Source organism: Salvelinus sp. IW2-2015, linkage group LG4p, assembly GCF_002910315.2.
Source record: "Salvelinus sp. IW2-2015 linkage group LG4p, ASM291031v2, whole genome shotgun sequence".
NCBI classification, from domain to species: domain Eukaryota; kingdom Metazoa; phylum Chordata; class Actinopteri; order Salmoniformes; family Salmonidae; genus Salvelinus; species Salvelinus sp. IW2-2015.
Window position 1 is genome coordinate 9308696 of NC_036841.1, and position 23146 is coordinate 9331841.

General features: G+C 44.6%; 2 protein-coding genes and 1 pseudogene across 2 annotated transcripts; 2 read left to right on the top strand and 1 right to left on the bottom strand.

Moving 5' to 3' along the window:
- Positions 1 to 491: 491 nt before the first annotated feature.
- On the bottom strand, positions 492 to 5988 carry sars2 (seryl-tRNA synthetase 2, mitochondrial). Its single transcript, XM_023982207.2, is given in 16 exon segments — positions 492 to 836; positions 956 to 1021; positions 1158 to 1250; positions 1406 to 1499; positions 1727 to 1839; positions 1959 to 2046; positions 2162 to 2207; positions 2357 to 2465; positions 2749 to 2796; positions 3096 to 3201; positions 4439 to 4539; positions 4607 to 4636; positions 4769 to 4888; positions 4994 to 5023; positions 5139 to 5234; positions 5685 to 5988. Coding segments are annotated over 16 exon segments (1551 nt in total). The 5' UTR covers positions 5955 to 5988; the 3' UTR covers positions 492 to 695.
- A 197-nt stretch (positions 5989 to 6185) lies between these two features.
- si:dkey-260j18.2 (kelch-like protein 12) lies at positions 6186 to 13796 on the top strand. The gene is made up of 5 exons (XM_023982196.2): positions 6186 to 6723; positions 8757 to 8910; positions 10616 to 10694; positions 10886 to 11113; positions 11294 to 13796. The coding sequence occupies exons 1-5, from the start codon at positions 6718 to 6720 to the stop codon at positions 12774 to 12776; spliced, it is 1950 nt and encodes a 649-aa protein (XP_023837964.1). The 5' UTR covers positions 6186 to 6717; the 3' UTR covers positions 12777 to 13796.
- Positions 13797 to 16387: 2591 nt separating this feature from the next.
- LOC111957064 (sodium/glucose cotransporter 2-like) lies at positions 16388 to 22715 on the top strand (annotated as a pseudogene).
- The last annotated feature ends 431 nt before the right edge of the window (positions 22716 to 23146 follow it).

The following is a 23146-nucleotide window of genomic DNA, read 5'->3' on the forward strand; positions in this document are numbered from 1 at the left end:
TTGATGACATGTAATGCCCAGCCTAATGGGCACAGCATTTTGTCCACATCTTTGCCTGTATTTTCTGACTATTGGAAAGGGGCACATTATACCTCTGGGCTTCATTACCAATTCTATTCTAATCCATTTCCCAGCATTAAGGATAGGAACGCAGTCATTACAGCAATGTTTTGTGCCTCTATACTCAGGAATTCCAGTGTGCTAGTACTTCCAGGCAGTGGACATGAAGGACCCTGTGTTCCCTCTCCTGAATGATACGCTTCTGACAGAGCAAGCACTGCACCTATGTGGGGCATAAACAGGGGTCCAATGAATAAAACCACCAGATCTGAAATACTTATTTGCCATAAGATGTTGTTTTTGAGTATATTTACATATAAAAGCATAAATAAAAGCGTCTAGATTTGTTAGAGCGGAACTGTGTTCTCTGAAAGTAGCCTACTGTGTGGTTGCAGATCCTGAATTGTTTTAATGATCAACATGAGTTGTGAGAAAATGACATTTTTGTTTAATTTAATACCGTTTAATTTTTTTGCAGACAAGAACAGGACAGTTTATGATACAGTGTCATCGTGACACACATTCACAAACAGTATGACATGAATATATTTACACGGCAGAGCAACACAGAATAAGTAAACACGCAGATGGAAAAGGGTTCAGTTCTCCTGATGTAAGTGTGTTGGTGCATGATGTCATCTGGGCTTTGGGACAGGGCGGGGCATGCGATTGGGCTGGTTTGGTCCGATGTATTTCAAAGGAATGTATTTGGGCTTTTCAATCACCTCCAACCCCAGGAAGGGCTGCAAGGCACGAGGCACTAACACCGTCCCTTCCTGAAAATGGACATGTGAGTGAGATATAGAGAGTAGCATGTTATCAGAGACACTTGTTTTCATGATGGGTGAATGGATTCATCAATAGTATTGGGGATACAGTCGGCGTTCTCTCTTACCTTGGTCTGATGAGTCTCCAGTATAGCAATGATAGTACGGGGAATAGCACACGCTGTGGCATTCACCTAGACCAGAACACAAAGAATTAGACATTTTCTAATTAGAAAAAACTTAAATGGTTAATCTGTTCTTGTATTACATTTAGTGCATCAGAAATACTGAATCTCACAACATACAGAATATCCCCCTTCCTGGTCTCACCGTATGAGCGTAGTGTAGGCTACCATCCTCCCCCTCATATAGGATATTGAGGCGTCTGCTTTGGTAGTCTGTACAGTTAGACCCGCTGGAGATCTAAGGCAAGCCAATGGAGAAACAAAAACATCAAGCCTGGATAACAAAACCGACCCCAATGCTCTGACAGAGCAATAATGAGAAATTATTTTCAAACAAAAACAATATTCATCCAGGATATGATTAACCAATCATAGTTGTGCCATCAATCCCACCTCGCCATAGCTGTCCCTCCCTGGCATCCAGGCCTCAATGTCGTACTTCCTGTGTGCTGGGCGACCTAGCTCCTGGGTGGGCATGTCCAGTACTCTACAGGTAGAGAGAACGCAGCGGTTACAGAAACACTCTTGCTAGGGTTTAATGAGTAAAATCAATACTGTGTGTGAGTATTTGCACAAATAACATATTTATAGGTAAATATATGGCTATGGTGTGTACAAATGGCAAAATACACTGTAGTGTATGACTCAAAGCATAAGGTATGCATCTATCCAGCCACATTGAGTGTATGCAGAGAGCCAGAGAGGAGCACTGACCTATAGTGGAGCTCCAGGGAGGAGAAGATCTCCTTCTGCAGGGACAGGAACTCCTCCAGCATCTGAGAGCTCTCCTCCCCAGTCTCATCTGCAGTCACACCAAACATCTCCACCTGGACAGACACACGAGCAGAGGATGAGAACACAAGGGTACTTTAACACCATGCATCAAATATGGCAGACAACATGGTCCTTGGTTGATTCTATAAGATTTGGCTTTGTTTCCTATTACCTTGTTGAAGTGATGTACTCTGTAAAGGCCCCAAGTCTCTCTGCCTGTGTCCGTCTCAGCCCTGTAACATGTGCTACTGCACACAGACCTACAATGGAGAAACCAGTCCATTCAGCTAATAAAAACACATAGGGGGTACATGTATATGTTACACTGGATTGTCAGCAAACCAAACGTACAGTATTACAAATAAAGTGCCTCACCTGACAGGAAGGTCCTTCCAGTTAACAGCATGGTCCATAAAATAACCTAGAAGAGAAAAGGACACTTTCTGGTTACAGCAACAACGGCACACTAGTATATCATTAAGGTTTTTCCACGGCCTGTCCATTCTCACCCACACAGATGACCTCACCCCACGACCTCCCCATCACAGCCTAACTCATACATGGCCTCACCTGCTATGCCCACCTCCCCTGTGCCAGCCAGGTTGAGGTCAGGGAAGCAGGCGGGGTCCAGAGAGTACACCTGAGACCTGTGGGCATGGGGCTGCATTCCACAACCCTCCTGTGTGTATGAGAGAGGAAGACAGAGAGAGTGAGAGAGTCTCCGGAGAAAGAAAGAGAGAACGTGTCAGTTTGGAGAAATGTTACTTGTGAAAACTGGCTCACTACTAGGTACACACATCTACTAGGTACACACATCTACTAGGTACACASATCTACTAGGTACACACATCGCACCTTAATCTCTGAATGCGTTACTCTCTTTTTCCAGTTTGAATATTGTTATGGATTCATGTCTGCAGTGCATACTGTAGTGTAAATGAAGGATAGAGTCAGATACTCACAAATACAGCCCCCTTCAGCATGTCTGGCACAACCATAGGTATAAACCCCTGAGAGAGAAGGAAAAAAACGTATTTGCTTTCAAAGTAGGGAGACATGTATTTATTCATCACTGCTACAGTTGTTATGATATATATATCGTGCTATTTCTATAGTTATTTTATTATCATTTTCATTATTTTATTTCACTTAGTCCTGCATGTTGGAGCTCGAAACCCTGCAATCACACCTGCAACCTTGTACATGTGACTATTAAACACTCAGAATCTGAAATGATAATCACACATTTTGCAGATATACTGATCTATTCTCCCTAATAACACAGTCGAACAAAGGGTATCTTACACACCCGCTGCTGCAGTGTTTCCAGGGCGAAGTTCTGTAGAGCAGACTGGAGTCTGGCCCCCGCTCCCCTTAGATAGTATGACCTATGACCTGAGACATGGGCAAGACGCCTGCAGAGAGAAGATCGGAGTAAACCACATGATTTAACCTTTATTTAACTAGGTAAGTCAGTTAAGAACAAATTCTTATTTACAATGACGGCCTACCGGGGAACAGTGGGTTAACTGCCTTGTTCAAGGGCAGAACAAAATATTTTTACATTGTCAGCTCGGGGATTCGATCCAGCAACATTTACGGTTACTGGCTCAACGCTCTAACCACTAGGAATATTTTAGATGACTAAAGTTCATATTTAATTTAGACAATGTTAAGCATATTTGGAGTTTCTGTAATACACATGATTTCCAGTCTTCTATTTGTTACACTGAAGGTGCAGGTTGATGGTCACTAAACTTGAAGCTAAATGTTCTGAATTACTTGATACTGATTGATGACGCGAGACTGGAGATACAAGGACCGAGGATGCTGATTATTATTGTATTCTGTGAAACAGTGCGATTCTGTAGCAGCTGACAAAGTCACTGCCTTTTGTTTTGACCTCCTAAAAGCCTCTCAGGCTGGTGTTTACAGAACAGTTGTCTGCTGATGAGGATATAAGGACCTTCTCAGTGCAGGCCAGTTAGACATTTTCTCTGCTTCTGTGCTGGAGGTGTCTCCCTGCTGCAACTTGTAATAAACCGGATAGATTTTTTATTGACTTTACCAACGACTGCTCCCCTTTTTGTTCACCTGGAAATTACAGAGGGTGAGAGTTGGTACTTAAGTAAAAACAATTATATATATAAAGATAAGACATTAATCTCAAGGGAAAATTAGAAACAAAAGATTGTTAATCTGAAAATCTAGCAAAGACCCTGGCCACCTGCTGTAGAAAAAAAAAAATCTAGACAAAGAAACAACTCATACAATATTAAGCACCCATTTACTAATGACAAGCCCTAGGCTACATATTGTTAACAACAATACCAGAGGATAACGCTGGTGAGCCCCTGTTGTTTGGCTGCACTGTTGATGAGGTTTAGTTATGTGTTCACCGGTACGCCTTTGCCAAGAATACTGGGACTGAAGGATCAACTGATCAAAATGAACAGAGAGATAGTATTGAGGAACAACGAGAGAGAGAGCGAGAGAAGAAATGTTGATATAAAGAGAAAGACATGAAGAGAAAAAAAGATGATAAACAGTGAGGAGAGAGAGTAAGCAGAGTGACATGAAGAGACAGGGGTATAGAGAGAGCGACACGAGGAAGAGAGAACAAAAGCCAGAGAGCAGACCAGTGTGCCTAACCTCTGTCTGATAAGACCAAGCTCCTCCCCGATCTCTAGGTGTCTCCTGGGTTTGAAGTCAAACTCTGATGAAAAAGGTCAGAGACAACTGCATATCAAATACTGCCCTACTTTGTACGTCGATGAGATCATGAGGACAGCATGTAATTGTATTGTTCCGCCTCCTCACTACTCTCGCCAGACTCTAATCTCCAATTGGCTGAAAGAGGGAGATGGGAAGTTTGAAGATGAAACCGGCGTTCCAAACTATTGACTTTACCAGGTATTCAAAAATGTCTCCCTATAGTTAAAGGTCTATACGCATAGGTCTCTCTCAGAATGATTCTCTAACATCGAGGTGTGTGGTGTTGGGCAGCCTCAGGGCTCAGCCATAGTGTTCTCCGGGGTGAAGCTGGCTCAGCCGGTAGCGGATCTCCCGACCCTCCTTCGTAGCCTCCTTGAACTCAGGAATCTGAACAAAATAAGGAGCTACTTACTCCAAAAGGGTATTCTCTCTGTTCAGCCTTGATGTTAAGTGCAAATACCATAAGGCCACAGCAGRCAAGGCAGAACTTACATTAGATAGGGCTTTCTTGTCATTCTGATCCTATGAAGAGAAGGGAAATGTTTATCACAATAATTCCACAAAATAATATCTCATCATAACATTATTATTTTTTTGAAGCACAGGTATTGGTATCATTGCCAACATATCAACTGACCACAAGAGCCCGAACTCTATGACTGATCACTTTCTTCTGCTTCTCCAGCTGTGAGATTTCCTTTCGCACTGCCTCAAGTTGCTGCCAAACACACACCTGCAGCACACACTTACATCAGAAACACACCCCTAAAATAGGCCAATAGAGATCAGGCAATGTGCTTGATACTAATGCAGTAGGCTACACCGCCTGCATGTACTTCAAGGCTTTAAGGAATACCTAGGATAGGATAAAGTAATCCTTCTWAACCCCCCCCCCCCCCCCTTAAAAGAGTTAGATGCACTATTGTAAAGTGGTTGTTCCACTGGATATCATAAGGTGAATGCACCAATTTGTAAGTCGCTCTGGATAAGAGCATCTGCTAAATGACTTAAATGTAAAAGGAAAATGACACACAGCATATGAAAGCACAGAGGCAATCTCTCTTGCACATCAAATACACTTTAATGACTTGATGGTCAAGAGAGCATGCAAAGTGCATGTGACTAGGCTACATCTACAGTATTCAACATGGTGTGGTGAGATGGTATATACAGAAAAGCTTACGATCTCCCTGACATCTGCTCCCCGTAGGTCCCCTTTCCGAGTCTCCACATTGGCAATGACTTTGTCAGTCTCCTCGCACACAAGTCGCATGTCCAAGTCTGGCTTGTCACTGTAGCCATCGCGGACATGTTCGTACAGACTACTTCGCACCTCATGTGTGGAGCGGCTGGGGGTAAATACGTTTGTCCCCTGCCTTGTAAAGTGTCTTGAAACAGGTTTTAAGACATTCAATGTGCCAAGCCGAACAGCAATGCCAATGCAAGTCGCCATGTTTCAACGCGGAAGTAGGTTGGTACATAGAGGCGGAACCAAATAAGACAACCAATTAATAAAAATTCTATGAACAATATTTGTAACAAATGTAATGTACTGACTGTGTGTTTATAAAGTCGAAAAACATAAAATATTGCTTACATTTGCTTTAGTTATAAAATAAGGAGCACGAGCGAGTTCAAAACTAAACGTCACATCCGTGCACTGGTTCAAAGGTTAGCCAATGAGACTAGCGGAACCATTGCATTGCGGTAATGCGGTTCAGAGAGGGAGACGAGTGAATTGTGCGGCCGACAACAGTCAGGCAGGTCTCCGGGACAAGAAAAACAGTATTTTATGTTTTTTTTTACATCCGTAATGTGTTTGAGTTGTTTGTGTTTTATGCCATGATTGACTAATTCCCCTGATAAGACAGAAAGGGACGCTTTGGCGGATGATTTTTAGAGAGCTGCATTCAGCAGTTGCTAACATACGTTAGCTAGCCGCCGCCGGGCGGTCTGTTGTTATAGCCTGCATGGTGGTTCTGAGAACCATGAGCCGTGCTGCACCCCACACTGGAGGCCGTACTCACTCAAACCAGGACAGGCAAGGCGGATCGGAGGGTGGGACACACGGATGTCAACTGTCAGCTTCCCTTTTTGACTGACTACAGACAATCGGGCCTAAAGGAGAAGGTACTAACAGTAACTGTCTGGCCCCTGGTGACATCCACACAATCAGAGCCCAGGACAGGACCACCAAGTAGGGTAGTCTCCCCTTAATGAAGGTAACGTCAACAACATTATTGTCATTTTGTGTCACTTCCTGAATGTACCCTGTTGATTTTCCCAATAAGAGAGAGGATTAGGGAATGGTACCTTAGAGCTTTGCAAGACATTCATTCAGCCTTTAGCTCAGAGTTGGATACGATTCATTAAGGACTTAGAAGTTGATCTTGACCATAACCCTCTAATTACTCTTAGATAGATTACCTAGATCTATCTACTAGAGGTCGACCGATTATGATTTTTCAACGCCGATACCGATTATTGGAAGACCAAAAAAGCCGATACCGATTAATCGGCCAATTTTTATTTATTTATTTGTAATAATGACAATTACAACAATACTGAATGAACACTCATTTTAACTTAATATAATACATCAATAAAATCAATTTAGCCTCAAATAAATAATGAAACATGTTCAATTTGGTTTAAATAATGCAAAAACTAAGTGTTGGAGAAGAAAGTAAAAGTGCAATATGTGCCATGTAAGAAAGCTAACGTTTAAGTTCCTTGCTCAGAACATGAAAACATATGAAAGCTGGTGGTTCCTTTCAACATGAGTCTTCAATATTCCCAGGTAAGCAGTTTTAGGTTGTAGTTATTATAGGACTATTTCTCTCTATACCATTTGTATTTCATATACCTTTGACTATTGGATGTTCTTATAGGCACTTTAGTATTGCCAGGTTAACAGTATAGCTTCCGTCTCTCTCCTCGCTCCTCCCTGGGCTCGAACAAGGAACACAAAGACAACAGCCACCCTTGAAGCAGCGTTACCCATGCAGAGCAAGGGGAACAACTACTCCAAGTCTCAGAGCGAGTGACGTTTGAAACGCTATTAGCGCGCATCAAGCTCACTAGCTAGCCATTTCACATCGGTTACACCAGCCTAATCTYGGGAGTTGATAGGCTTGAAGCACAGCAAAGAGCTTCTGGCAAAACGCAGGAAAGTGCTGTTTGAATGAATGCTTACGAGCCTGCTGCTGCCTACCACCGCTCAGTCAGACTGCTCTATCAAATCATAGATTTAGTTATAACATAATAACACACAGAAATACGAGCCTTAGGTCATTAATATGGTCGAATCCGGAAACTATCATCTCGAAAACAAGACGTTTATTCTTTCAGTGAAATACGGAACCGTTCCGTATTTTATCTAACGGGTGGCATCCATAAGTCTAAATATTCCTGTTACATTGCACAACCATCAATGTTATGTCATAATTACGTAAAATTCTGGCAAATTAGGCGGCCCAAACCGTTGCATATACACTGACTGCGTGCAATGAACGCAAGAGAAGTGACACAATTTCACCTGGTTAATATTGCCTGCTAACCTGGATTTCTTTTAGCTAAATATGCAGGTTTAAAAATATATACTTCTGTGTATTGATTTTAAGAAAGGCATTGATGTTTATGGTTAGGTACACATTGGAGCAACGATACGCACCTCATCGATTATATGCAACACAGGACACACTAGATAACTACACATGGTTGATGATATTACTAGTTTAACTAGTGATTATGATTGATTGTTTTTTATAAGATAAGTTTAATGCTAGCTAGCAACTTACCTTGGCTTCTACTGCATTCGCGTAACAGGCAGGCTCCTCRTGGAGTGCAATGTAATCAGGTGGTTAGAGCGTTGGACTAGTTAACTGTAAGGTTGCAAGATTGAATTCCCCGAGCTGACAAGGTAAAAATCTGTCGTTCTGCCCCTGAAAGAGGCAGTTAACCCACCGTTCCTAGGCCGTCATTGAAAATAAGAATGTGTTCTTAACTGACTTGCCTAGTTAAATAAAGGTGTAAAAAAATATAATTTWAAAAATAAAAATCGGCCAAATCGGTGTCCAAAAATACCCGAATTAATCGGCCATTCCGATTAATCGGTCGACCTCTACTATCTACATCAAATTGTAATTATAACTGGCCACCATCTTGTGTATCTGGCTCCTTGACAGAAATGTTTTTTGTTGTTAAAGGTTCCTGATATTCCTGTTTATCTATGTTAACTCTTGACTATTTCCAGATGAGTGCAGTCCGTGGAGGAACAATCACCTGGCGGCCACAGCCCTGGCAGGACGGTGATAGTGGGGGTGGGGAGCCCCTTTCGGACAGCGACTCCGAAGAAGAGGACTTTCCCGACGACAGCACCACTCCTTTAGGAGACTACGTAACACATGGTATGGTAGAATGGGAACGTCCAAATGATTGCATCAGTCATGTTACTCAGAGAGCTCATCATGTGCTGCCTATATATGTGTGTGTACCTGTCAAAAGTTTGGACACACCTACTCATTCAAAGGTTTTTCTTTATTTTTACTATTTTCTACATTGTAGAATAATAGTGAAGACATCAACAATATGAAATAACACACATGGAATCATGTAGTAACCAAAAAAGTGTTAAACAAATCAAAATATATTTGAGATTCTTCAAAGTAGCCACCCTTTGCCTTGATGTCAGCTTTGCACACTCTTGGCATTCTCTCAACCAGCTTCATGGGGAATGCTTTTCCAACAGTCTTGAAGGAGTTCCCACATATGCTGAGCACATGTTGGCTGCTTTTCCTTCACTATGTGGTCCAACTCATCCCAAACTATCTCAATTGGGTTGAGGTCGGGTGATTGTGGAGGCCAGGTCATCTGATGCAGCACCATCACTCTCTTTGGTCAAATAGCCCTTACACAGCCTGGGTGTGTTTTGGGTCATTGTCCTGTTGAAAAACAAATGATAGTYCCACTAAGTGCAAACCAGGTTGGGATGGCGTATCGCTGCAGATTGCTGTGGTAGCCATACTGGTTAAGTGTGTCTTGAATTCTAAATAAATCTCAGACAGTGTCACCATTAAAGCACCCCCACATCATCACACCACCTGCTCCATGCTTCACGTTGGGAACCACACATGCGGAGATCATCCGTTCACCTACTCTGCGTCTCACAAAGACACGGCGGTTGGAACCAAAAATCAAAAATTTGGGCTCATCAGACCAAAGGACAGATTTCCACCGGTCTAATGTCCATTACTCATGTTTCTTGGCCCAAGCAAGTCTCTTCTTATTGGTGTCCTTTAAGTAGTGATTTCTTTGCAACAATTCGACCATGAAGGCCAGATTCACGCAGTCTCCTCTGAACAGTTGACGTTGAAATGTGTCTGTTACTTGAACTCTGTGAAGCATTTATTTAGACTGCAATCTGAGGTGCAGTTAATTGTAATTTATTTATCCTCTGCAGCAGAGGTAACTCTGGGTCTTTCCTGTGGTGGTCCTCATGAGAGACAGTTTCATTAGCGCTTGACGGGTTTTTGCGACTGCACTTGAAGAAACTTTAAAAGTTCTTGAAATTTTCCATATTGACTGACCTTCATGTCTTAAATTAATGATGGACTGTCGTTTCTCTTCGTTTTAGCTTATTTGAGCTGTTCTTGCCATAATATGGACTTTTGTCTTTTACCAAATAGGGCTATCTTCTGTTTACCACCCCTACCTTTACCTTGTCACAACACAACTGATTGGCTCAAACGCATTAAGAAAAAATAAATTCCACAAATGAACTTTTAACAGGGCACTCCTGTTAATTGAAATGCATTCCAGGGGACTACCTCATGAAGCTGGTTGAGAGAATGCCAATAGTATGCAAAGCTGTCATCAAAGCAAAGGGTGGCTACACTGAAGAATCGAAAATATATTTAGATTTGTTTAACCCTTTTTTGGTTACTACATGATTCCGTATGTGTTATTTCATAGTTTTGATGTCTTCACTATTATTCCACAATGTAGAAAATAGTAAAAATAATGGAAAAACCCTTGAATGAGTAGGTGTGTCTAAACTTTTGAATGGTACTGTAAGTCTCATTCGCCTTACTTTTTACTTCTTCTCTCCCTCAGGCTTGAAGCAGCTACTGGATGCTCAGCAGCTGTGTGATGTCACTCTGTTAGTGGAGGGGAAGAGGTTTATGTGTCACAGGTGGGGTCAATGACCTTCTCTCAATTCTAGTGTACTACATCCAGACAGTGCATGTTGCTACACACACAGGAATATGTTACACACACTTAGATGCCTACTGCTGTTTCAGTACTCTAGTCTCTTGCAGTTCATTGTAGTCACACCCTATCTCACCCTTATGTGAATGACGTCGTGCTTCTGCCTCTCTTCAGAGTCCTCTTGGCAGCGGTCAGCCCGTATTTCCGTGCCATGTTCACTAGCCCGTTGGTGGAGTCCCGCCTCACTGAGATTCGATTGGAGGAGGTGACGCCGTCAGTCATGGAGACTGTCATCCAGTTTGTCTACACTGGGGAGGCGGGGCTCTGCCTGGACACGGCCGAGGACCTGTTTGTGGCGGCCAATCGGCTTCAAGTGATGCCTCTGCAGGACCTGTGCTCCAGGTAACTATATAGTCAGTGCTGCCTGATATAGATGCGTTGTATTTTCCCCGGTCCAGAATGCTGCTCATACTCCTAAGCATATGCAGTTCAGTAACTGCCACAGAGTTTTGATAGCATTTTAAAAAGCCATCTTTCTTTTATTGTCTGGTTTTCCATCCTCAAACATCTGTGTGTCTGTAGGTTCCTGTTTGAACACCTGTCTGTGGACAACTGCCTGGGCATGTACTCTCTGGCCCGCTCCCACCACGACCAGCTGCTCCTGAGGGCCTCTCTGAGGCTGGTGGCCCAGCACTTCCCACGCGTGGCCCGCCAGAAGGACTTCCTGCTGCTGGACCCAGGTACCCTGGGCAGCCTGCTGGGCTCTGACCGCCTGGGCATAGACTCTGAGGCAGAGGTTTATGACGCGGCTCGTCGCTGGGCCGAGCACCAGCCCCTGGACCGTTACAGCCACATGCCGGCCCTGCTCCACCACCTCCGCCCCGGCCTGCTGTCCCTGGAGGAGAGCCAGCGGCTGAGCCAGGAGCTGGGCCCTGCGGCGGCCGGGGAGGGCCTGGGGGGCCCGCTGAGGCCCCGGGAAGGCATGTTCGAGAAGAAGATAGTGTGTGTGGACCTAAAGCCACGGGAGGACGAGTCGCTGAACGAGAGAGACTTCACGGTGGACTGCTTTGACCCACGCACAGGAAAATGGGAGAAGCTGGCTGCCCTGGGCTCTCTGCTGTGCCCAGGTTGCACGGCCATTGGGGGGCGGCTGTTCGTAGCGGGGGGCATTCTGCGRGGGGGCACGGTGTCCACGGAGGTCCATGAGTATGACTCTGTGTTGGATCGCTGGCAGGAGCGGTCGCCCATGGTGCAGCCCCGGGCCATGCTGGGTCTGYTGGGCTGTGGGGAGTCACTCTACGCCCTGGGGGGCTGCAACAGAGGAGCCATGCTGGACTCCTGTGAAATCCTGGACCTGGCCTCTCTCCAGTGGGGCCCCGGGCCCCGTCTGCCCCTGCCACTGCGCTCCTTTGCCTGTGCCGCTCTGCGCGGCCGCATCTACCTGCTGGGCGGCACCACGCTGGAGCAGAACCGGGCGGTGGTGCACGCTGGCGTGCTCATCTACCACACCCTGACTGACTCGTGGACCCGCGTGGGACTGGACTCTGGCGCCACCTGCCTGGCCGGGGGGGTGGCGGTGCGGGGAGGGGTCTGTGCCATTGGAGGCTACATGAGGGACGCCACAAAGTTTATAGATGGAAACTACACCCATCTGGAACCTCTAGAAGCCACGGGGCGGGTGCTGTTCTTCAGGGAGGGCCGGGGCACAGGGGTGGAAAGGGAGGTGACAGGGGCGGTGGTGTCTGAGAGGGGCGGGGGCGGGGGGAGTGACCGAGCCCCCAGTCCGGTGGTTTTCCCGGGGTTGCCCAGGCGGATTGCTGCCGGGGGCGTAGCCAGGTGGAAACGCAGGATATACGTCCTGGGCGGGGAGAACGGCTCCCGTTTCTATGACAGTGTGTACTGTTGGAAGCCTGGCTGGCGCAGCTGGGTCCAGAGACGGGAGAAACTACCCGGAGACACGGGGGGAGTCAGCCAATTTGGCTGTACCACCCTCAAGTTCCCCAAGAAACACATCCTGTCCCGGCTGAGATTGGCTCGGGAGGACCGCAATCCTGATGATGACTAGCCACAGCCGGACTAATGAGCTGTGGCTAAGACCAGCATTCATGGGGTTTCAGTAATGAAATGTTATCAACTTTTTACACTTGAGACAGTGGGGGGGAAGGGGACTCTCATCTGAATGTAACCACCGTATGCCACAATAACACTAAAGTTCTTCACAAAAATGATTTGAATGCATTTAAATGGTTTGAAACTTGTCTGCCTGTTGAACACACATCCTCAGCCTTCTATAGGAATTTAACGACTGCATAGGACTATGTTTTGGATGACTGGCTGCGAATGCTTATTGAATTGTTTTATTTCTGCCTTTTCTATTCCAGACATTCTGAAATTCACTAAAGCATCCCATGTATGTAACTTTAGTCTTTCACTTTTCAATGATTCCAGGGCCATGTTCATTAGGCACGAAACGGAAGAAAATGAACTGAAACAGGGAAGGACAACCTACCAGGACTTGTCCAATAACCTAAACATTCATTTTCATTTTCCATTGCAACATGTTTTGTAATGTTTTTTTGATTTAATGCTCTAATAAACATGACCTAGATTTCAGTCACTTGTTATTTTTGGTCAGTTTCTCTTCATCGCTATTCACCCTAACACTTATCCTCCTCCAATCAGATATAGTGTTATCATCTGAGGGGATAATGTGGTTTYGTAATCATTATTGTCGCCAAATGATGTTTTATTTAATTTTCAGATGCATGGGTTACTTACCGCAAGAGCAGGCAGATCCGCCAGAATACCTGACACCTATTTGTTTTATTTTGGATTTTAGTTGAACACGCCCCTTTGGTCTATAGAGCTGTGTGAAGATATTCGGAGTTTAAATGTGTATGTGTGTTGGGGTGTGAATGTTGGATTTTGGTATGTAACAACAGGGGAGTCCCCCCCCAATCCCTCACACCCCTTAAGAGAAACGTCACCTGACTGATGTAATCTGATGTATGTTTTTGAACTGAAAGTCAAATTGATAATTTGATGACAGTTATGCTATCAAAAGATTAAAGGAATGTTTTCTTAAGATTTTTGGGATTATTCTCCTGTTTTACAATTTTCCTCTGGGCTACGACAACAGGTCCATGTGTCCGTTTGTCCTTCTGTCATTTTGCATATGTTACTAAAAGAGAAGAAATCATAAACCAGATTTACATTAGAATGGACGGTCTTGTAGTCACTCATGCACGCACACATCTCGTAGTCTCCCTCCACATTTCCAGCAGGGTGGGGGTGAAACCATTGGTCAGAGACCGACAGGACAGCGGATCTGGTCTTTGTTTGTGCTTTAGGCATATTTTGGGTCACGATAAACCAAAGGTTAACACCTGTAACATTCATTTAATTTAGTTACGATATAATTTGCACACGGAAGAGAAAATCAAATTTGTTTGACATGTTACGATAGGTTGAACTGAACTAATGGAGTTTATTTTACTAGAACTGAACCGTGTGTGTACTGTAAGTGAACATTGAAGAGGCTAGGCGTTAATTATTACTGTCATTAATAAACCTCTGAATCAGCCCCCTTTTCTGGCGACCAAAAGGTCTTCCTGACCAACCACTCTGACCATTCTCTCCTCCTTCACCTTCTCTTATGCCTTATCGGCTGTTAGAATGTGAACCCTCTAGTTAATAGACACTAGTATTATCATTATCCTTTGCTCCAAGTCTTGGACTGATATCCCTTGGTTTGACATTATTACGGCCGTTGACGCCTTTCTTCCTTTTTGTTGAGAAATGGAGAATCCCTCATCTGAAACCACACCAGAGAAGGGGACCATTAATAATCTAGCTGATATCTTGGTCATCATCGGCTACTTCATTCTGGTCATTGGAGTGGGCGTCTGGGTTAGTAGTACACCTATCTGTATCTGTCTACAGGTCTGTAGCCTACATAAACCCACAAGACCAGCATTTACCTCTTTTCATTCTGAAAAAGAAACGTCCCTTTTTCAGAACCCTGTCTTTCAAAGATAATTTGTAAAAATCCAAATAACTTCACAGATCTTCATTGTAAAGGGTTTAAACACTGTTTCCCATGCTTGTTCAATGAACCATAAACAATTAATGAACATGCACCTGGGAAACGGTCGTTAAGACACTAACAGCTAACAGACGGTAGGCAGTTAAGGTCACAGTTATGAGAACTTAGGACACTAAAGAGGCCTTTATACTGACTCCAAAAAACACCAGAAAAAGATGCCCAGGGTCCCTGCTCATCTGCGTGAATGTGCCTTAGGCATGCTGCAAGGAGGCATGAGGACTGCAGATGTGGCCAGGGCAATAAATTGCAATGTCCGTACTGTGAGACGCCTAAGACAGCGCTACAGGGAGACAGCTGATCTTCCTCCCAGTGGCAGAACACGTGTAACAACACCTGCAAAGGATCGGTACACCCGAACATCACACCTGCGGGACAGGTACAGGATGGCAACAACAACTGCCCGAGTTACAACAGGAACGCACAATCCCTCCATCAGTGCTCAGACTGTCCACAATAGGCTGAGAGAGGCTGAACTGAGGGCTTGTAGGCCTGTTGTAAGGCAGGTCCTCACCAGACATCACCGGCAACAAGGTCACCTATGGTCACAAACCCACCGTCGCTGGACCAGACAGGACTGGCAAAAGGTGCTCTTCACTGACGAGTCACGGTTTTGTCTCACCAGGGGTGATGGTCGGATTCGCGTTTATCGTCGAAGAAATGAGCGTTACACCGAGGCCTGTACTCTGGAGCAGGATCAATTTGGAGGTGGAGGGTCCGTCATGGTCTGGGGCGGTGTGTCACAGCATCATCGGACTGAGCTTGTTGTCATTGCAGGCAATCTCAACGCTGTGCGTTACAGGGAAGACATCCTCCTCCCTCATGTGGTACCTTCCCTGCAGGCTCATCCTGACATGACCCTCCAGCATGACAATGCCACCAGCCATACAGCTCGTTCTGTGCGTATGTTCTGGAATGGCCAGCGAAGAGCCCGGACCTCAATCCCATTGAGCACATCTGGGACCTGTTGGATCAGAGGGTGAGGGCTAGGGCCATTCCCCCCAGAAATGTCCGGGAACTTGCAGGTGCCTTGGTGGAAGAGTGGGGTAACATCTCACAGCAAGAACTGGCAACTCTGGTGCAATCCATGAGGAGGAGATGCACTGCAGTACTTAATGCAGCTGGTGGCCACACCAGATACTGACTGTTACTTTTGATTTTGACCCCTCCTTTGTTCAGGGACACATTATTCAATTTCTGTTAGTCACATGTCTGTGGAACTTGTTCAGTTTATGTCTCAGTTGTTGAATCTTGTTATGTTCATTCAAATATTTACACATGTTAAGTTTGCTGAAAATAAACGCAGTTGACAGTGAGAGGACATTTCATTTTTTGCTGAGTTTAGTTTTGAATCTACATAGTTTGAAATTATAGCTGATTCTCTCCATGTGTAATTTATCATAATGATGTCTTATGTCAAACTGGGTATTTGTATAGCTCTATTTATTGACATTTACAATTACAATACAGTAGAGTAGGCATACGTAGGTAAACCACTGCTTAGGGCTTACATCCAGGGAATGTCCTGTCTTCCAGTCTATGTTTCAGACCAATCGTGGCACTGTGGGAGGGTACTTTTTGACAGGACTATGACTTGGTGGCCAGTGAGTTCAACTTCATCTTTAACCTCTTTGCCAACTCCTGTATTTGAACCCTTATTGACCTGTATTTCAGCTAACCCTTTGGGACTCTGCTTCCACTAGTTTTTGCAGTCACCTTTCTTGTCTTGCCCAGTCCCATTGTATACATTACAGCCTGTATGTGAGTTAAAGGACAGTACCACTCCAAAATAATCTTTTGATCTTTGTTTCATTAGTCCCAAAATGTTTTGCATGTCAGCAGACAAGTTTTCAAGAGCTAGGATTTTCAAGAAGCAATGTGTCACATGCCACATCATCACGACGATGTGTTTTTCCTTTAACAGTTCTCCCCCGTCTCTCTCTCTCTAGGTTGGAGCGTCACTGTTTGCCAGTCATTTTGGTAGTGGTCGCTTTGTGGGCCTTGCTGGTACYGGAGCAGCCGGTGGAATTGCTGTGGGGGGATTTGCGTGGAATGTAAGTATAATTTGACGCCTAAAAAGATGTTATGACATGTTATTACAGGGTTTCGAGTACACAACACAGTGACAATACTTTCTAATATGTGCTGATCAGGAAATTGAGAATCTTCTGACATTGGAGCCCTCTCTCTACCCAGGCCTTGTTTATTGTGCTCCTATTGGGCTGGCTGTTTGTCCCTGTCTACCTCACAGCGGGGGTAAGTTACACAAGACCATGATAACATGGCATACTGGAGAGATTTGTGTCCATTTGTAATTTCTGCATTTCTTGTTGCTTAGGTAATTACAATGCCTCAGTACCTGAAGAAGAGGTTTGGGGGAACCCGGATCAGTTTGTACCTCTCCGTCATTTCTCTGTTCCTCTACATCTTCACCAAGATCTCTGTAGGACAGGGCTCCCCAACCCTGTTCCTGGAGAGCTACCGTCGTGTAGGTTTTCGCTCCAACCTTAATCTAGTGCACCTGATTCTAATTATTAGCTGGTTGATGGGTTAGTTACAACTGGAGTTACAGCAAAAACCCACAGGAGGATGGCTCTCCAGGAACAGGGTTGGAGAGCCCTGGTCTGGGACAACAATATGTGGCACTGTTTGTAACATGCTATAAACGTCCCCCACAGTCCTTTATCATGACATTTTCTTCAATATTGATAGTATCTGTGGTATTTCTAAGTCTCCTGAGTTCTGTACGTTTGATTGAGGTATGAAAGGCATTGCGATATAAACATACCCGTGGACCAGTCTGACTGTCTCCTCATCTCTCTCTCCGGGTGAACATGTTCTCTGGGGCTGTGTTCATGCAGCAGGCTCTAGGCTGGAACATCTATGTGGCTGTGATAGCCCTCCTCTCCATCACAGCTCTGTACACAGTCACAGGTAACATCTGTTTGATCAAATTATACACAAAACGCTTTCATTACTTGTTGTAGAAAAGGCAGTCCACGATTAAAGAGAGGTCATGTTTGGAAAAGATTAACCATAGGAAAAAACAGGGCCTTAAGCATTTTGTCTGTTACCCTCGACCCACAAGCACAGCTGATTCTACTTGTCAACTTATCATCAAACCCTTGACAAGTTGAATCAGGTGTTTTTGTCCAGGGCTACAACAAAAATGTATGCTGTTGGGGGTACTCGAGGACTGGAGTTTGGAAACACTGTCCTAGATAAGGAGTTCCCAAACTCGGTCCTGGGGCCCCCCCTGTGTGCACACATTGGGTTGGGTTTTGAGTTTGCAAGAAAGGCGTTTCACTGTATGTGACATTGTAACTTGAAATGTGTTCATCTGTAATGACCTGTTTTGCTCACTAGGGGGCCTAGCTGCTCTGATGTACACAGACACCGTCCATACATTCGTCATCTTCGCTGGCGCCTTCAGCCTCACAGGTTTCAGTAAGTTTAGAATCCTGTGTCCAGAGTGCCACACATTCCATCTTGTTGACTCCACTTGTTTCTCAACGCATGACGGAGTAACAAGAAATGGAGATGTTTCTTTATCGGTTCTTTATCCTTTTATCTACTGTACTTTTTGTTTATGCATACATGTGTATAGATGACGTAATGTATAATAACTGATACCAATGATGTATAGATGATGTTATGTATTATAGATAGTGTACGTCCAAATGAAATACTGTACCATGTTTTGACTATGACTGCATTTAGTGTCTCAACTCTATTTGAGTGGTCCACAATGTGACTTTTAAAATGTGTATTTTGTATAGTCAACTATTCTATCATTGTGGAGTGACACTTTAATAAATATTTTTAACTCATGACTCAACTGGTCATGAGGAATTAGTTGCTGTGTCTAGTGGATCTGTTAGTGCAACCCTTCCTTACTCCCTCTCTCACTCACTCACTCCCTCCTTCATCCAACCTCCCTCTCGCATCCACCACCACCTTTAGTAAACCACTTCCTTGATCCAGCCTCACTGTAGACCCACTATAACGGTGCCTTGCAAAAGTATTCATCCCCCTTGGCGTTTTTACTATTTTGTTGCTTTATAACCTGTAATTTAAATGGATTTTTATTTGGATTTCATGTAATGGACATACACAAAATAGTCAAAATTGGTGAAGTAAAATGAAAAAAAGAACTTGTCTCATAAAATGTAAAAAATWAAAAAAAACGGAAAAGTGGGGCGTGCATATGTACAGTTGAAGTCGGAAGTTTACATACACTTAGGTTGGCGTCATTAAACACGTTTTTCAACCACTCTACAAATTTCTTGTTAACAAACTATAGTTTTTGAAAGTCGGTTAGGACATCTACTTTGTGCATGACACAAGTAATTTTTCCAACAATTGTTTACAGACAGATTATTTCACTTATAATTCACTGTATCACAATTCCAGTGGGTCAGAAGTTTACATACACTAAGTTGACTGTTCCTTTAAACAGCTTGGAAAATTCCAGAAAATGATGTCATGGCTTTAGAAGCTTCTGATAGGCTAATTGACATAATTTGAGTCAATTGGAGGTGTACCTGTGGATGTATTTCAAGGCCTACCTTCAAACTCAGTGCGTCTTTGCTTGACATCATAAGAAAGAAATCAAAAAGAAATCAGCCATGACCTCAGAAAAAAAAATATGTAGACCTCCACAAGTCTGGTTCATCCTTGGAAATTTCAAATGCCTGAAGGTACATGTTCATCTGTACAAACAATAGTACGCAAGTATAAACACCATGGGCCACGCAACCGTCATACCGCTCAGGAAGGAGACGAGTTCTGTCTCTAGAGATGAACGTACTTTGGTGTGAAAAGTGCAAATCAATCCCAGAACAACAGCAAAGGACCTTGTGAAGATGCTGGAAGAAACAGGTACAAAAGTATCTATATGCACAGTAAAATGAGTCCTATATCACCATAACCTGAAAGGCCGCTCAGCAAGGAAGAGCCACTGCTCAAAAGACTACGGTTTGCAACTGCACATGGGGACAAAGATCGTACTTTTTGGAGGAATGTCCTCTGGTCGATGGAACAAAAATAGAACTGTTTGGCATAATGACCATCGTTTAGTTTGGAGGAAAAAGGGGGATGCTTGCAAGCCGAAGAACCCCATCCCAACCGTGAAGCACGGGGGTGGCAGCATCATGTTGTGTGGTTGCTTTGCTGCTCATGATGCCATCTAAAAATAGTACAGGTTAGCACTGCCTCCACGTACCAGTCCCTGGAGCACCACCTTACAACATCTCCCCCCAGTGCTCACCCCGAAGACGACGCCTTCCAGCTGCTTAGGGACCCGTGACCGGGACCTGCCCTGGCCGCGGGTCCTCTTTGGCATCGCCATCGTGGGCGGCTGGTATTGGTGCACCGACCAGGTAAATAAGCTCATAGGAACACAGTGGATGGAATTCATATGTGGGTTTATTTCACATTTAGTGTAGATGACCCATTCAAAACTGCACATTGCTGACAATCTAATTTGAAATAATGTTGATGTCTGCTTTGCTCATTCTCTTGCTATGGTGAGAGATACTTAAATTTGATGGATGTGAAACAACATGGATCAGATGGGAAGATTAAATCGTTGGTTGAGTTGATCTGGTATCTTCCCCCATGTCTGTGTTTATAGGTGATCGTGCAGCGCTGCCTGGCGGCACGCAGTCTGACCCATGTGAAGGCGGGCTGCATCATGTGTGGATACCTGAAACTGCTCCCCATGTTCCTTATGGTGTTCCCCGGAATGATCAGCCGCGTGCTCTTCCCAAGTGAGTTCCCAAAAATATGCCATCATAGGATTGACACAGAGTTGAGTGGAGAGTTTCATGAACAGGGAAACTAGCACGCAGCAAAAGACTCAGTAAAAGACAGTTTGTTACACCTCTTTTACCCTGAATATGTGTGTGTGGTGTTCCCTCTCTTTTCCTCCTGTCATTATGGGCTCCATGGTAACAGCTTGTCTTCTCTCTGTTGACAGATGAGGTGGGTTGTGTGGTGCCAGAGGTGTGTAAGCAGGTGTGTGGGACGGAGGTGGGCTGCTCCAACATCGCCTACCCCAAACTGGTGGTCTCTGTCATGCCCAATGGTGAGAAGTCTCTTTCCTCTGCTGAACTAGTTGCTCAGATCTGGGTGACACTTTTACCGTATTACTTTTTTTTTTTTTAACACACACACAATTTGCCTCTCCCTCCGTCTCCTCTCCCTCTCCCCCAGGTCTGAGGGGCCTGATGCTGGCGGTCATGCTGGCGGCCCTGATGAGCTCCCTGGCTTCCATCTTCAACAGCAGCAGTACCCTGTTCACCATGGACCCGCTTCAGACTGCAGACCAGAGAGAGCGAGCTCATGATCGTTGGCAGGTCTGGGCCTTTTTTCACTTGGTTTAAATAGGAAAACTTGGTTTATGTAGAAAAGTTCAGCTCTCCCAGACCATTTGCTGGAGTAGGTCAATATAACGTATGCTCCAATAAAATGGCTGCCTCACTCCGTCTCGCCCTCTGAGTGTGGGTCCTCGTCATCGTATCTGCTGGATCCCTGTGGTCCAGGCGGCCCAGAGCGGTCAGCTGTTTGACTACATTCAATCAGTGACCAGCTACCTGGCCCCGCCCATCGACTTAGTCTTCTTCCTGGCTGTGTTTGTGAAGAGGGTCAATGAGCAGGTGAGGTCAGAGGGTGTGTTTTCTAGTTACAAAGCAAATTGTTGTGAGATGACATAGGCTACATCAACAATGCTTTCCCTATGTGTGTGAGAGACATCTGGGCCCGTATTCACAAGGCATCTGAAGGTAGTACTGCTGATCTCAGATTAGACCCCCCTTCATAAAACCTTGATCAAAAATGCCAAACTGATTCTCGATCAGCACTCCTACTCTGAGACAATGCAGGCCCAGACATACCACTGGATTAACTTTTCTTTCTTTGATTACTTTGGTACTAAATTGACATTTGTTTTTTTCAGGGGGCGTTTTGGGGCCTGATGTGGGGCCAGAGTTTTGGTTCCCCTCAGACTGCCCCACTCTGGTGTGTGGGGTCCATTACCTCTACTTCACTGTGCTCCTCTTCTTCTGCACCTCCATCCTGGTGCTGCTTGTCAGCTACTGTACACTGGCCATAGACAACAAACATGTGAGCGCTTGCATCAACACTGTTTTATCAAATGCCTGCATCCATATCATTAATGCAGGGGACTCTTACCCACTATTATGAGAACTTACTATAAACCTATGGTGGTATGCATCTCCCCATATAATGCTCTGTGAGTGAGGTCTGATGGAACTGAAGTGCTGGGGAGGATAGCACGCAGGGAGGCAGAGGAGAAAAGCAGAGAAGTCTGACAGCCCAGGTATGAGAAACTTCCACTACACACTGCGCAGTCGAGCGGATCTAATCCATGATGCATTGTGGGTAAGTTGACTGACCGATCTAAAAATGAGTAGTTATTTATTATGCAAGGTGATTTGTAGATCAGTCAGTCTTGACTCACCTGCAAAGTCTAACAAGCCCATAATCTTGTTTTGATTTCTTTCCTTTGTTAGTGGATGCTGAAGAACCCAAATCTGGTATCTGTTGTCTCATTGGCTGGTTCTGTGGCATCAGCAGCTCGCAGAGGAGGTTACTGAGGCATCCAAAGAGCTGCCTGASATCAGTGAGGAGGTTACTGAGGCATCCAAAGAGCGGCATAAGATCAGTGAGGAGGTTACTGAGGCATCCAAAGAGCTGCCTGAGATCAGTGAGGAGGTTACTGAGGCATCCAAAGAGCTGCCTGACATCAGTGAGGAGGTTACTGAGGCATCCAAAGAGCTGCCTGACATCAGTGAGGAGCCCTTCTGGAGGAATGTTGTTGATGCTAATGCCCTGGTTATGATGGCTGTGGCAGTCTTCTTGTGGGGTTACTATGCATGAGGGGGCTAGTAAAAACGGCAATGTGACCACTGATAATCATTTTCACAAGATTCTGAATTAAACCAAACTGTATGTCTCATACCTTTTGTTAGTGTACACATAGGTACAAACATCTATTCATGATAGTCCTTTGTAGGACTTTTCCTTGTCCCTTTCTTGTAATATTATCATTATAAAAATGCAATTCAAGTTATGAAATTGGGTATGATAACCAATAATCCACACTCCTTTGCTAAACCTTGACATTAGCATACACTTCTCCCCTCTAGTGGCCATATGATGCCATTGCATATATCAAGTGTCACTTTGTCCTCCACACGACTCAAGTTGATGCAAGACAATTTCAAATCTATAAGCTAAACTAAATCAATAGTTTTTTAAATTAGAAGTCTTTACAGTGTAGGCCTATCAAAATACCAACAAGTTACCAA